The sequence below is a fragment of the Schistocerca serialis genome, chromosome 3, assembly GCF_023864345.2.
Source record: "Schistocerca serialis cubense isolate TAMUIC-IGC-003099 chromosome 3, iqSchSeri2.2, whole genome shotgun sequence".
Lineage (NCBI taxonomy): Eukaryota > Metazoa > Arthropoda > Insecta > Orthoptera > Acrididae > Schistocerca > Schistocerca serialis.
This window is the reverse complement of record NC_064640.1, coordinates 622,436,376-622,453,422: the sequence shown is the minus strand read 5'-3', so window position 1 is coordinate 622,453,422 and position 17,047 is coordinate 622,436,376. Positions and strand designations below refer to the sequence as shown.

General features: G+C 36.5%; 1 protein-coding gene across 1 annotated transcript in view; it reads left to right on the top strand.

Annotated features, from left to right (window-relative positions):
- Nucleotides 1–17,047, top strand: part of LOC126471055 (uncharacterized) — a 633,812-nt gene that overhangs the window by 284,143 nt on the left and 332,622 nt on the right. The window contains exon 4 of the mRNA XM_050099122.1: nt 6,451–6,603. Coding sequence (XP_049955079.1) covers nt 6,451–6,603 — 153 coding nt within the window. The remainder of the gene's footprint in view (nt 1–6,450; nt 6,604–17,047) is intronic.

Genomic DNA, 17,047 nt, shown 5'->3' with positions numbered 1-17,047 from the left:
ACACATATATGACAGTTTAATTTCCCTTTGCCGATGTCACTGCATCAAGTTACGAGGCGTGTTTTTTAAGTAAGTACCGTTTTGAAATAAAAAAAAGACGTGCAGAGAGATCTCAATAATTTTATTTTTACATGAAAGCCTGTACCTTAATCTACACACTGACGCCATTACAGTCTGATTCTTCAAAATGGCTCTGAGCACTATGGGACTCAACTGCTGAGGTCATTAGTCCCCTAGAACTTAGAACTAGTTAAACCTAACTAACCTAAGGACATCACAAACATCCATGCCCGAGGCAGGATTCGAACCTGCGACCGTAGCGGTCTTGCGGTTCCAGACTGCAGCGCCTTTAACCGCACGGCCACTTCGGCCGGCCTCTGATTCTTCCTTGTTTACATTGTATACTGAGTGTTTAAGATGCCTCCGATAATTGTGAGTCCCGCCGACTGTGAAGTACAGGCTGTTACAAGATTTCTTAGTGCTTAAGGCCTAAAAGTGATCGACATTCATCACAAGATCTGTGCAGTTTACAGAGAAAACATTACGAGTGATGGAATGGTAAGAAAGTGGGCGAGAACATTTAAAGATGGCCACACAAATGTGCATGATGAACAACGGAGTGGGTGTCCTTTGGTCATTAATTAAAGTTTGGTGCAGGAAGTGGACAATAAAGCGAGAGAAAACAGACACTTTATGATTTCCTCCTTGTGGGATGACTTTCCTAATGTTTCTCGTAGTGTTTTGTATGGCATTGTGACTGAGCATTTGAATTACCGAAAATTGTGCGTACGTTGGGTACCAAAAATGTTGACGGATGTGCACAAAACCAAACATTTAGACAGTGCATTGACTTTCCTTGAGCGGTACACAATGACGTTGATGGTTTCTTAAGCCAAATTGTTATGGGCAATGAAACATGGGTGGCCTACGTCACACCAGAATCAAAGCAACAGTCCATGGAAGTTGAGCAAGGGCATCATTTTGCTGCAAGACAATGCCCGTCCACACGTGGCAAATCAGACCAAAGGTCTCATCACATCTTTTCGATGGGAAACTCTAGGTCATCCTCTGTACAGCCCTGATCTTGCACCCAGTGACTACCATCTGTTCCTGCACTTGAAGAAACACCTGGGTGGTCAGCATCTTCAAGACGATGACGAAGTCAAAACAGTGGTGATGCAGTGGTTAACAAGTCAGGCAGCAGACTTCTATGAGGAGGGTATTCGAAAACTGGTACAACGTAGATTAAGGTACAGGCTTTCATGTAAAAATAAAACTATTGAGATATCTTAGCACATCTTTTTTTAATTTCAAAATGGTACTTACTTAAAAAACACGTCTCGTATTTCTGACATGGGGTGTAACTTCTCTTCTTTGATTGACTCCTTTCACCAGTGCCATGTCCCTTTGGCATAAAACAGTAGTCAGCCTTCATGTATGTATTCCATCTTCCCAGGCATCTCTTTTCCACCTCCTTGATGTCCTGGTGGAACCATTCCCCATGTTCTTCACTGACATTGCCAAGGTTCACATGGAAGAAATCAGTACGTGAATATAGAAAATGAAGCTTCACACTCGTGGTACAACCTAATTCTTTGAACTGTGATTTTATAATTTTCCTGTTTTTTGTTGTCCAAAAAGTTGGGAACTACTTCTTTAAACAAGACCCAAGCGCTTCTTTTTACTGGATTCATTGTACTTTAAAACACATAGTCTTTCATTAAATTTCTGATTTTCTGCCCCACAAAGACCCCGTCATTGCTATCTTTTGAGGGTTCTTCAGTGAACTGTTTCATTAATCTGAGAGAATGTAATAATATCTTGCTTGGTTGAACAATTGGTTCATTTATTGTATTCTGTAGGCTGGATTGGAGAGCTTTTCTTTCAGTCTTGTCTTTAGCTCGACTGTCCCGATCACAAATGTAGCATGGCATTTTTGTGTAGCCACATTGTTGGCCAAGTAATATGCCAACTGCTTTCAGATCCTACATGTTGACCAAGGATATTTTTGATAGTTCACATATTTCGACATAGCTTTGAGGTTTTCATATGTCTCCTTATGGTGTCTCAATGGGCAACAGTTAATGAGCCAAACAAATTTCCACTATGTAAAAATACACATTTCAGGCTACATTTTGACAAGTCTGTGAACAACCTCCACTGACGTGGATCATTAGTGTCATTAAAGAAATTCAGTAAACCATTAATATCACAACAAAAAACCAGATGATCTTCTTCTTTAAAAAACTTTATCAATTCCTTTTGCCTGGTCTTGTATCAAGAGGATCATATCCTGGGTAGTAAAAGATGGTTTGCTTTCAATCATGAACTAAGCAGTTTGTCGGATTCAAGTCATGAGTTAAGTCATTTAGTTTATTTTGACTCAAAGTTGTGCTACAGAATCTTCTTCCAGCTTGTAATCATCAGCATCGCGGCATTCATCTTCTGCACTGCTCTCCTCTTGCAAATCTTCAAGGATGGTCGGTGCAATTGGAGTAGGGAGAGATTCAGTATACATTAACTTGTCATAAAGCTGAAGAACTGTTAGAATATTTCATATCCTTCCTACTTCAGTGTTACTCATACAAAAATGACAATCATATACCTGACTTTATGGCTCCCTCCAAACAATGGGAATTGCAAAAGGCATTGATTTCCTCTTCTCATTTTTCCAGTCACAGTCCCTTAACACATGTACAGCCCACCTTGTGTGGTCCCCACCTTTTGTCTTGATCACCAAGTCTTACACCAAAGTGTGTGTAGTAGACATTTTTCAAAAAATTGTTAATTTCCTATCTTTGTGTAAGAATTATTTAGCTACCACAAACACAACAGAATACATTTGAATTATTCAAACGCTTGTGGAAACTTATTTGTAAAAAGTGCAAAACTACATTTGACAGCACAGATATAACCTCACAACATTAAAGCACTTCAACAATGTACTAAAGTTTCCCACCTAACAGCCAGATATTTCTTGATGCAATAATTTACCAACAGCCATATGTATTGTAGAAATTTATTTGATGAACTTCTTATGTGCTACCAGTTTCGGCATTACATTGATGCCATCTTCAGGCCCCACACATCATAGTCGTAAAATCGCTATACACGGAAGGAGTCATATAACTGGATCCGTGAATCAAATCGTTATGCAACAGCTCTTGGTGGCCAGGCGATACAGCCAGATAGGTGGCCATGTACTCCATATAACTAAAATAAGATTTCTCTTACTTGCAATAAAATGTCTCTTTGTGGAACTTAGGTTTAAATGGAAAATGAGTTTACTTGATTTCTGAAAAAACTAGAAGTAACAGAAAAAATTAATAATAAATCTGAAAGCAGCTCAAAAAAGTATTCCAGGAACAACAAAAATTTTGCCAATACCAAAAATAATGTTGCATAATGTTTTTCATCTACATTTCATTGTGCCATAGGTTATATTTTTTATGTCAGTCAGTATCATTTATCTCTTTAATTTTATATATCAAAGGCTGGAAAGTGGCCACCTGCTCACAACTCCTACCCCTTGAAATGTGTGGAATATATTGGAAAAAAAGAAAGAAAAAACTGCTAACAGTAACATCTGTTAAGAAAGAGCACTATCTAAGTATGATAACAGCATAGGAAAGAAGAGGTACTGGCCTTATGGCACCAACTGGATACAATTCAGCAGTTGGAATGTTGGGGCCTCTTGCTCTATGCAGAAAATCATTTCAGTGATACTGAATATTCTTTTTATGAGAAACACCCATTTCTTACCTATGAGACTTCTATTTCTGTCTTTCTTTGCCCTCTCCTATGCCTTTCCTGATCCAACTGTCATTAGGCCTTCAGAGGTGGCAGGTTAGTTTGGAAACAAATAGCACATGTCTTTATTGAAGGAATCAGCCTGATTTTTACTCATAATTTTAATGGGGAACTCTGAACAGTCTTTTTCACCACATAGTGTCATTTAGTTTCTTTTTCTTTATCAGCTTGCATCCGGATTCATAATGCTCATAGATTCACTGACCACACATACTCACCATGGATATTCTACAATTACTCATTTGCTTCTGCCAGAAGTTCCATGTGAATGCAGGTGTTATTTACTTTCTCTGTGTGCCATATGACATGACATTATTCTGCAAATCACAATTGGGTGTGCAGCAGGGGATATATTGTGTACCCTTTCCTCCCACAGTATTTCATTGATGGACGGTGTTGGGGAAGAGCAAATGTTGCTACACTTCCACAGAAGGTACTGTAATTATGAGATATTAGTGTGGGAAGAAATAGTGTGATTCTCACCTCATCTTGAAACACATGCTCACAGAATTTTAAGAACAGTCCTTTCTATGCTGCACACCATATTCCTTGTGATGTCTCTCAATGGGTATTTTTGAGCAAATCTGTGAGGCTTTCACGCTAACTGAGCAAACTTGTGATGCATCTTCTGTCTCTCTTCTATTAATGCAGTTAAGAGTCCAAATTTGACAAATAGTACTCAGGAACTGTCAGATGACATTTTTTGCAAATGTATTAAGTACATTTTCATAGGATTCTTACAGTATCTGCCTCCCCCGTAACTAAATTTACATGATTATTTCACCTTAATATGCTCCAACTCAGGGCCTCAAAATATATTTATGTAACTCATGAAGTCACAATTTAGATGGAGAAATCATAGCAGTAAACCTTCTTCCACCTTCCAACAGTGTCAATGAGTGTATATCCTTGTCCATATGCACCCACTGTCTGTCTGTAGGCCCCTACATATTTTTTGCATTTCCATCTTTTGTCTAATATTCAGGTGAGTGACAGCCCCAGCTTTCTGTTGTAGATTGTACTGCATTCTGTGCATACCTTTCCTGGTTCCCTAATCAGACCAGGTACTGCCTGAAAACTTTACTGTGCTAGTGGATTCTTCTACAACTTGCTGCTGTTAGCTGTTGTGGCATGTTAATACACTAAAAAATTCACTCAATCCTTCAAGTGTATGCTTTCAGTAGTATTTGCGACATTCACAGATGCTTGAAAGATGCCTCATATTGTTAAGTTTCACTGTTGAACGTTACACATGATGCCAGACAAATCTGCTTTGAGGAATTAAAATGAATTATTCACTTCAGACGTTATAGCCTAATAGTTATATCTTACAAGGCGGTCATGTAATATTTCAGGACAATGCTCAATTAATATGTTTCTTTCTACTATATTACTACCCAGCAATGAAATCAGTGAGAAAGAAAAAACTGGGGAAGTAGCTATGTATGGACTATATATTATTAATTTGGTCAGGTAACTTTTTCATAAAATAAAATATAGAAACATTACATTTGTTTGTTCCACATTCCACAACTTCAGAGACACAATTACAGTTCTTCTAATATAACTCAAATATCTGTGTCACTGTAAGCTTTAGGAATTTAAAATGTGGAGCGAAGTTCTTATTGCTTAAAGTACCACCGATTTCCATTTACTATAACTTTTTTTAATAATGTCAAGGGGAATGAGAGAGGATAATAATGGCTCCTAAAATGTATCTCAAGATTAGAAACTTTACAGTTTAATCAGTTAAAACTGGGATTAAACACGAATGGTATTAGGAACAAAAAATCTCGTTGAGAGTATCACAGGCATAGAGTAAGTAAGGTATCAATCAACCATAAGAGCAACCTACTTTACAAGAACTGACTCTATTTGAGCTGGCGTTGCCCTTCAAATGGAGAGGGGGGGGGGGGGGGGGGGGGGGGGGAGGTGGGGGGGACATTGGGGGCAACATTTTTACTGATGTGTAACTGACAAAGAAGACAGAGCTGGCAGGGTTAGCAAACGTTTTCCTTTGAAGTAACATAACTGTGCTTTGCATGTAGGTGTACTCTAGTAGTTTTTCCCCATAACAAACCCACAGATGTCATCCAATACAAAAAAGAATTTGAATGAACTTCACAGTCAACAATGTTTTCCCATAAAAATGACTCACAATAGTACATTTTTGCCATAAATGACTTCCAAGTAATGAAGAAATTCAGAGAAGAAGCTTGAGACCTGCATCTCTCTGCCTGAAGTTGCTGGAAAACCTCAAAACAGGGGAGTGTTCTTGCAAGGATAATCAGTTGTGACAGTGAAGAATACAGAAAAACTCTTTAAGACTAGTTCACAGTGGACAGCCAATATTTTCTCAAGTTCAGGGCTAGCAATAATGCTGAAATATGAAGAGTAATCACCATCACGTCTTACAAGGAACTGATCATATCTACATGGCATAATGCATTTCCATGCCAATATAGATTAAAAGATCAACAAGAGAACTTGAGTAGAGTGAAATTCTCTGTGGAATTTGTGGGGCAGTAAAATATATTTTGCAGGGCTACCATTGTCGAAGTGTGTATTTCCATGTGTGGTACACTGGAAGTACTATGAGTGTGAGTGGAATCGGGAACAAGTGGATGATTGGTGTTGCAGTCGGAGGAGCGCGGAGGTGGCCGGGTGAGGCCCGCTCGCAGGAGCAAGTCGGAGGGCCCCCCGCAATCCGAGTACCGCTTACAATACATGAAGTTCGCTCCAGTGGACCGCTCCGACTCCGACCCCTGCGATCCTGAAGAAGACCAGGACATGGTAGGCGACGGGAAGCCCTGAGAAGGGCACACCCACCCCTGCTCCATATCAACCCTCCTTTACCCTGACCCAGCATGAAAATTTAAAAAAAGAAAAGAAACCAACAAAATATGGAGATACACTTTTCGGAATGCTTAGATCTTTTCCTGCAAAACATCCACTGCTGTATTGCATGCTCATGAAACTGCCATTTGCAACAGTATTTTACCCAGTTTAATGTGACATGATACGCTCAGCTAAATTCAAATATGTACTGAAATGTAGGGGTTAGCTATAATAAATGCAAGGTTGTGATAATACTGCAACAAAGCTGCAATGAAGGAGGCAATTCCACTATTACTTAAATGAAATCCTGTATAGGAGCTTTATTCAATATTACATCTTGCTAGTGGTGATGGTTTTTGCCCGGTGTAATTAAAGCTGAAGATTCATAATTCATCATTTTATTGCAGTGACAAGCACATTTTTTGTAGACTTATTTCTCAAATGGCTCATTCCTGTCTTTATTGCAGTATATTGTCCACCTTGGTCTTCTAAGAAAGCGCATGATGCAGCTCTGATGAGATCTCACACACACACACACACACATACGCACTTTTAGACACTTTGTCACTACCTCCAGTACTGTAGTAGAATAACACAGTGGTCGGATATAGGAAATAATTTTATTAGTCTTATATCAGAAAGGAATTTCATCAGAAGTGCAGCTCAATACAAAATCCAATTTAAAATTTCTGAACTGATTTTATTCTCTTACTTTCTTTGATCTGCTATTTAACACACATAATACGGTATTGAACAATGGGAACTCCAGGTTGGAATATGAATGATATTAGGATAAGGATAGTTTGCTACTCACCATGAAGATGACACGTTGAGTTGCAGACAGGCAAAATGAACAGAAAATACTGTTACACATTTAGCCTTTGGCCAAAGACTTTTTCACAAGACAAAACAGACACAAGCTAGCACACATCATGCACACATGACCAACATCTCTGGCAGCTTGGACCAGAATGGATTCCGATCTGAGTTGCTGGAGGTGGTGGTTATGTGTGCATGAGGTGTGCTTGCTTGTGCGAATTGTGTGTTGTCATGTCTGAAGAAGGCTTTGTCCAAAAGCTAAATGTGTAACAGTCTTTTCTTTTTGTTGTGCCTGTCTGCAACTCAGTGTGTGTACTTTATCATGAGAAGCAATCTATCTTTCTTCTAATATGATACAGTATTGTATTGTTTGTTAAGATTTTATGTAGCCACACCACTGTCAAACTGACAGCTCAGTACACTGTTTAGTCCATACTTTCCAAGTTAATCTGGCTATAACTATTTGTCATGTTACCATTACAAGTCATGGGAGGAAAATCTCTCAGAGAGCAGATTAACATGAGGTAACAGTTAAATTCCTTGTGACACTGGTCATAGATAAGTTGAAATACTTTTTATGTGAAACAACCTGTAAAGCTTCTGTTGACTAATTTTCAGAGATCTGATTACTGGGTGGTTGCTTTAAGCCACTCATTGGGTCCAAAGACTCATTCATTAGAAATTTCATGCTGATGTAAAACATACATGGTGTGTGGGCTGTGACTGATGGATATTCATAGTAAAAATAAATAAGTAAGCTACTCATTATTTCCTGGCAACTGTAGTTCATGTGCATAAGAGCAGATAATCATAAAATTTGAATCAAATTGGATGCTTAGTGTAACAATTTTCAAAAAGACAAAACATATACATTTTTCAGTATGTTGTTGTACATATGTTTGTTTATGTAAAAAGTGTTTCCTCAATGTAGGCATGCACAATGTTAACCGTGACATTTATTACACTGAACAAAAACACAAGATGAACTGCTGCCCACATTTTACCATTCCATGTGTACAGCTTTTATGGGTGCAACAGTCCAAGCAGCCAGATCCATGTTATTGTTGATCAGTGTCTCTTAAACCACTGATACTGAATGGAACTGTAACATAGGCATACTTTTTCCATGGTTAAAAAAGATGCTATTTATTTCCTTTCTATTTCTATTTTGAAACAGCTATAATTTTTGCTTTTTATTTTAATTGCAATCCATTTCGAAATTGCAATGCTTCAGATTCATGCACATAATGTGGAAAGTGACGTACTGTACAGTTGAAAGTATATCAGGTATCCATCTACCTATCAATTTCCATATGATATATTTATGAGTGTAGCTGCAATACACCAGTTACTGCATTTTATGCCTGAAGATGCAACCTTGTGGCTTTGCAGCTGACAGCAATTAAAGTGGAAATCAATAACACAGCTGTTTTTAAATATAAATGAAAAGAGAATAAATGTTATTTATTTTCCACAGTGACAAGTTCAACAGCTGATACCCCCTACTGTGGAAGCCACAAAATTAAGTGTATGGGTTTTGTGTGAGAACTTTTTGGTACTCCTGTGTTTGTTTTGTAAATCTTGTTTCACTGTGCCTAATATATGACATTACAGTTGTCAGAATGAAATGAATATTCGATTTATTCATTTTTAATATAAAAATCCATCTGTCCAGTTCAAAAAAATAACATGACTGGTACACTGATATCAGTTTACATTATGACAAGACATTTAATACTATCAGTTCTACACATTGAACAATTCAGCAAACAGCTCTTAACAATATCTGAAAGTGAGACTTTAAGGTTCATCCCTGACCTGTATTAATGTGATGTAGGTCACTCTTTCAAAATGAATATATGACATTATTAGAGTAAAGAAGATAATTTTCCATTATCTATTAACTTTTTGCTCATTACCTGTGACCTTATTTTTGAGCTTTTCATAATTTACTATTCAGTTAGATATCTTGGCACAAGAAACTTGCCATAAAAATGAAAGTAACATGCATGAGACAGCTTACACTTGTAGCCTATATTTTAGCACTTATCACTGAAAACCACTGTCTCTTAAAAATTTATTCTTTTTCAATAGTGCAATTAAAGCTGGTGTACTCTACTGTTGGAACAATATAAATCCTTTCAAATCAGAAAATGAAACACATTAAGAGTTCTGTAAAGAAGCAAGTAAATGTTGATATATTACATTTTTTAAATCATGAATTTAGCCACTTTATTCACATTGTAATATAAAAATCATATATTTATTTTTTGACAACTTGAATTGAGGTTGATTGTCCTTTTGAAATACCTGTCACTACATAAACTTAAATCAGGGTTACTGTGCCCATTTTAAGAAAACCATTTCGTTACAAAATATCTGGTTACGTGGTTTGATTCACAGTTAATGTTTTCTTGCCACTTACCTACATTGCCAAATTGGCTTCCCTGCAAAAACATAGCTTTACAGTTATGGATATCTTCTCAGTTGAATAAAAATATTAAAATGTCACTCATCAACGTGTTCAGTTACAGCTTTTCCTAAACATTTGAATTAATGTGACCTTTTTAATTCTGATAACAAAAGGGTTAACATCAGAAATCTATACTGGTGATTATCAATAATGCACCAGAAACTACAAATATGGCTAAACCTGTACTTCAAGATGTCTACCGCATTCTGTCAGACCCATATGCCACATGTGGACTGTCATGGTGTTGTTTTACTGGATAAATTCTGGATTCACAACTTAGTCATTTTTGACTGTATTCATTTTAGTGGTTTTTTCGTGTTTCATCAGAAGCACATCAAGGTGCTACACCACCTAAATAGCTTCTGCTACAGCATTATTTAAAGAGATATTAGTAACTATGAACCACAAGTTAGATGATGATTCACACAGCAGAATGGAAGCTGAGATGAGCATCTTAAGTCTTGCCACAACTGGAGTAACTTATAAATGCAGATAACAAAGTAACTGCTCCTTAGTTTTCATGTTCACTCATCTGCAGTGTAGAAAGTCAGTAGTCATGTAAATGTTTGACAAAACATTGTAGCTTCCCATGACTAAATCTGAAATTAAATCTAGTGTGAGTGGAAAACATTTAGAATTTTGGATCTGTGTAACCATAAAGACTTTAGTACTACCAGCCACAAAGAACTTTTCTGTGTATTCTAATCATGTCCAGTTGGTACTCTTAAAGTTTCAAATTTACTTATATCCTCTTCAAAAAACGTAAAATATTTGTTTTAAAACAATTGTTTCACTCATGATAAAAAGGGCTGAAATTGATCTTTCTATGACTGGAAAACCAATGTATTTTATTCAAAGTGCTATTGGTGCTAATTCATTGAGATTTCAACTCACTGAATAAACCTTATGCTGTAAATCTTTTACATGTTAACAATTTGTCAAAGTGATGCATTCGGACTTTCCTTACAGTTTGTCCAGATGCAGTCTGCAATATAAGATGTGGTTAAAATAAATAAATGAAATTATTATTTCAGTTAGTTTCAACTAGATGACTGTATACTAAATGTGGTGTTTCATTTCCAGTACTGAGGATGGAAGGATTGTTGTGATGAAACCTAGTGTTACATAATGTACGGTTGTTGGAAAACACTTAAGATGCTTACAAAGCTTAATAGCCAAATATAATAAAATATCAACAGGATGGTGTACTCCCCACTTTTTAAGATGTAGTTGAAAGGATTGGAATGTAATCCAGTATGCATACATAATGATTTATAAAGTCGTGTAATCACCTTTCCTCAGCTGTCATGGTGCCATTGATTAATTTTTTATTCAGTTGTTAAGATTTGTAATGATTAGCCCTATGCTAAACTGCATAAAGTCACAGAAGTCTGTTAGTCTTGCTCAGAGAATCAGCATTTCAGTTACTGAAGATGATATTTTTGCCAATATGAGTGATTTGAAGCGCCCACTGTTTTTCCATTGCAAACTTGTAAGTGGGCAAGTACATCTCCTTCAATATTTATGGGGATTTTCATTGACGATTCTCTACCGGTTTCAATTGTTACCATCATTTTAAGGAGAAAAACATTTTACATCAATGCATCAACTAAACATTTTCATCACATATGAGACATACAAATGTAAAACATATCTAACTGTCATAATAACAACAATGCAGGAAAACACAGATTGCTACTTATTGTAAAGAAGACACGTCAAGTTACAGACAGGCACGATTAGAAGTCACTCAGATGTAGCTTTCGGCCACAGCCTTCGTCAGTAAAGAGAGACTCATACACACACACACACACACACACACACACACACACACACACACACAAGCAAGCACATCTCATCTCATTAACATACGACCACTAACTCCAGCATCTTTGCCCAGCCCAAGGTGCTGGAGTGGCAGTCGTATATGTGTGAGGTGTGCTTGCCTGTGTGTTTGTGTGTGTGTGTTTTCTTTACTGATGAAGGCTGAGGCTGAAAGCTACATGAGAGTGTCTTTCAATTGTACTTGTCTGCAACTTGAAGTGTCTTCTTTACTGTAAGTAGAAATCTATCTCTTCCCACATTATTGATATTCCTACTTGGAGTTTCCATTGTCTGAACTTTCATAATAGGCAATCTTAATACAGTCCATATAAACATGCTTTCAGACTGTAATTATGCCATGGCACAGCATGTTTATGTGGACTGAGTTAAGGCAGCCTATTAAGATAATTAGATGTGTTTTATATTTGTGTGGCTCATATATGATGGGAAATGTATGATCGATCCACTGATGTACAGTGTTTTTCTCCTTGAAGATTAGTGTAAGAGTCAAAAACAGTTGAGAATAAACATAAAATTGTGCAGCTAATGACACAAATACGCTTTTTCAAAACTCATTTTTCATGTTGGAAATTAGGTAGCCCACTCTTACGGATCTCTGTCAGACTTTTTCCTTTTGACATACAATGCAGGTAATCTGTTCCATGTGATCACATATATGCCCATCTGCATGTCCTGAATACCTTACTTTGCTAGCTTTCAAGGCTAAATTATTTAGATTGTATAAGGACTTCCATTAGCATATTTAGGTTATTTTGATGGCATTTTCAAGCTTTATAATTATCAATAAATTAATGCAAACTCACATAAGGTGTTTGTGGAGTTCCATAGTTGGAAGCTTTCCCACTTACACAATTGGTGAAAACATGAAACCATATTTCATTCATTTGGTGTTATTCACTTTTAATAACAGAAGTTCTCATGTGATAACTGCTGACAGCTTGTATGCTGCCACAATATAACTGAAGAACAAAATTACTTTTGTTCCATATAATGTTGATGTCACAGATGTAAGGATAAAACACAATATGTATGTACAATGAATGTTTTAAATTAACTGACAAACATGTACAAGACTGTGTATTGAATTACAGTCTCTATAAGAAGAGGCTGTTCTTTTAGAGATTATAAAGGCAAAGAGAGAAGAAGAAAACATAGAAAATAATGAAGTAAAAGCAAGTTCATAGTAAAAAACTAAAATGAATTAAGGATTTATCACCATATGATTTACAATTTTCACTACAGCTTACATATTCATCTTGAGAGATACAGCAATTGTATTGATATTTAGGATAATTCTCATTTATTATTCCATCTCAGGTGCATATTTTTTAATTAGATTACATGTTTTGGTCACATGCAGATTATCTTCAGATCTAAAACAAAGGAAAACTAAATACATACCATGTAATATTTTGCAATAAGCAGGAAAGAAAAGAATTGTACATAACTGTAGAATTTACCTAAGTAGTCAGAATACAGTGTTTTACAACTGCGGTCAATGTTTTGAATAGGCATATGTTGGAGGTAGAGGAGACGGTGGGAGGGAAAAGCGAGTGAGGCTGATTGGGGGAGGGGAAAGGATGCAGCATGAGGGTGGTGGGAATATCGTGAGTTTAACAAGAGGGGTCATGCTAAAATCGTAGAAAACATAATTGTGTAAAATTCTCATTGAAACAATAATAGTGTAGAACAATGGGTATGTGAAATTGAAATGGCATAAAATAGTGAAATTATAAATTGGATCGAGGGGGGTTGAAAGCAGGCAACAAAGGCAAGGCGGGCGGGGGAGGAGATGAGCAATTGATAGTGACAAGGATACTATGGGCTTAACAAGAGAGGGTCTTATACTAAAATTGCAAAAAGTAAATTATTTTAAAAACCGTGTGGTAAAATACTGGAATGAATGTGTACAACTGTAAAAGGGGCATAAAATAGTAGTCTATAGAAGTGGAAATAAAGTAGCTAAAACTGAATTAGCATCTTAAGATATTCAAAGTTTGAAACTCTGAAAGTATAAAGTCATAAGGTCTTACTGTGACAGCATAAAAATAACAAGTGTACAAATTTTTTTCATTAAAATCTTAAAAGTATAGTCTTAGAATGATGGATGTATGCATAGCAAAAGACATAAGAATCATAAAATTACAGAAGTGGACTTATGTACAGAACCTAGACCTGCATGAAATGTCATGAAATATTATAAAATTTTAAAAACATTGAAAGAATGAAACTGTAAAAAGTATACAACAATTATTTATAAAAGTGGAATTAGGTGCAGCAACTAAAACTACAGGGAAGATAGTGTGACAGTTATTGTTAATTGCATTTGCTTCTGCTTGGTGGTACTGTACTGCACGCACTTTTCCAGTATGTGCAGTAGCCAGTCTACATGCCAGCGTGCTGCAAGGACTGCCTACAGTTGTGTTGGGAAAATTTTGCGAAAGTATGGTTCATCTGTAAAGGAGACTGCATATGTACACTGGTCCAACCTATTCTCGAATACTGCTCAGTGTTTGGGATCTGTACCAGGTTGGATTGAAGGAGGACATGAAAAGCAATTCAGAGGCAGGCTGTTATATTTGTTACCTGTAGGTTCAAACTACACATAACTGTTACGGAGATGCTTCGGGAACTGAAATGGGAATCCTTGTAGGGGAGGCGACTTTCTTTTCAAGGAACACCATTGAGAGAATTTAGAGATCTGGCATTTGAGGCTGACTGCTGAATGATTCTACTGCTTCCAATATACACCACACATAAGGACCACAAAGATAACGTATGAGAAATTAGGAGTCATATAGAGGCATATAGATAGTCGTTTTCCATTGCTGTATTTGCGAGCGTATGAGGAAAGGAAATGACTAATAGTGGTACAGGGTACCCTCTGCCATGCACCATACAGTAACTTGTGGAGTATATATGTAGATGTAGATGTAGATATGCCTATTTAAAACAGTGACCCCAGTTGCGAAACACAGTACTCTGATATGTGGTTCTGAGTAGAAAAGATGGGTTGCTGACGGAACCACTTAGGTAAATTGTACATTTATTCACGATTCTTTCCTTTTCTACTTGTTCTAAGCTATTAGGTGGTACATGCTTAGTTTTACTTTGTTTTAGATGTGAATATGATCCAGAGTGATCAAAACATGTAATCTAATTAAAAAATGTGCAACTGAGATGGAACAATAAATAAGAATTATCTCAAATGATTTACAAGTTAATGATTAAAAAAAATATTATTTAGTTTTCTGCCTGCTCCATTTTGTGATAGTAATCCCACTGTACAAAACAGGAAATCAATTCAGAGTGAGTTGACCAATCAGATGAATGTTGCCACAAATGGCGTTACATTTGATGATATGAATAAAAGCCTTAGGTGGTTACAGGTGAATTTATGAGTCATGGTTTTAGTTTGGAACACTCACAAAGTGGGACACTGGCATAGGGGTATGACCAGAAGAGACTCAGCATTTATAAGATGAATTATAGGTTTATCAGCTTCTGGGGTAAACTTGCAGTTTCAGAACCCATTGAAAAGCAGTTCATGAATTTGGGACAAAATTACGCGGATCTTTCCAGCTGTATTCTGGAAAGTGTCATGTTGTACTCTGAATCTGTCTTTCTGCCTTTAGAATTGCACCATTTACGTAAAGAAGGTCTTGATTTAAGTCAGTTGTGTATTTTGATGTTTGAGAAAATGTTTCACCTTGCAGAATGTCAACTAGAAAATGATTGCTTTAGGATTGGGGTTTTCTTTCAATATAATATTAAATTTATCACCAATGGAACTAGTATATCACAGACAAAACAGATGAATGATTATTCTATTATGTCTACCTCTTACAATTGCTTTGATTGATGTCAAAGTCCAGGGTTTCCAGTGCTGACCCCTTTTGATATCACTAGTTTGCCACAGTAAATTTGGATTTTTTTGTGGAAAAGATGCATAAATTTTTATGCTTTAGATACATTTGTAGCTCATTAGAAACAAATCAAGACTCACCTTCTGTTTCCTCGTATATGTCTTCAGATGCTATGATGTCATAGTGACATACACTCTATGAACTTGTGTAAATAGAGGCACCTTTGGGGTAATATTGTATTTGTTAATTCTGTTTTCAGTAGAGCTGCTTTCTGTTACTTATGCTATCTAGGAATAATGATCAGCTTTGATTACACAAATGACCTTACTGTGCATTTTTCAAACACTCTGTCTTGTGGGAAAATAAGTGCACAGTTGCTGAATTCCATTTTGAAAACTTTGATAAGATCAGTGGCCTCTCATTTTGTCATATCATACCAGTGACTTACCATGCCATCAATTTCAGTTAATCATGTTACTGAATGTGCCCTCCAGAGATGAAAACTTGTACTGAACTTATTTGCCTGTAGTCTATTAACAGGCTGTTGCTCTCTGTGGAACTGTTTCTTAGTGCCACATTTACAATCATGCATGTTGGTGAATCATAAGGCATTTTCCTTTCCGGGATCTCTTTACTGGTATCAATGCTTTGAGCATTTTTCACACTGTACACTGCTCTGGTCTCTGTTAACAAAATGCACATCATATCAGTATCTTACTCTTTTCATGATACAGATGGATATTCCTATATATTTTTCCCATCCTCCATGCTACTTTTAGAATTTTATATACTGAACTCAATATACCTAATGCCAGCTTAAATGAGGTGATAAATCTTTGATTGATGCCAAGATATTTGAAGACTTACACACCTGGCAGAATATTCGGTGCCTTATTGGAAGAATGCAGGTACAGTCCAAAATTAAGGGAGGAATGTTCTTAGTAAGTACTGTCATGTCAGTTAAAGGTGCTGGCTAAATGAGAAAGAAAATTTTTATTTTATCTTCCAAAGCCTTACAAGCAGATTACAAGTTCATGCCAACATTACTGGATTCTCTTTTGTGAAGTTTTAGACACATGTTCACTGAAGCTCATTTTCTGGAAGATGCTCTGTGGTGTAAATGAAAGGCAGAGGATTGAAATCATATTGTGCAGATGTTTTGAAGATATTGCAACAACACTAATTATGGTACCTTTTCCTGGCATAACAAGTTTCACAATGAGGAATTTCCATCACTACTTACATTTTTCCTGTTATTTTGATGAGTGTAAGTTCATTTTGTATGTTCTCTGCCATAGTTATAATTGAGTTGGTCGCTTTTGTCTCATTAAGATTTTATAACCTTTTCCTGTTCTTTCCTCATGTCATTGTCCTATATAGGTATCATCCTGACATT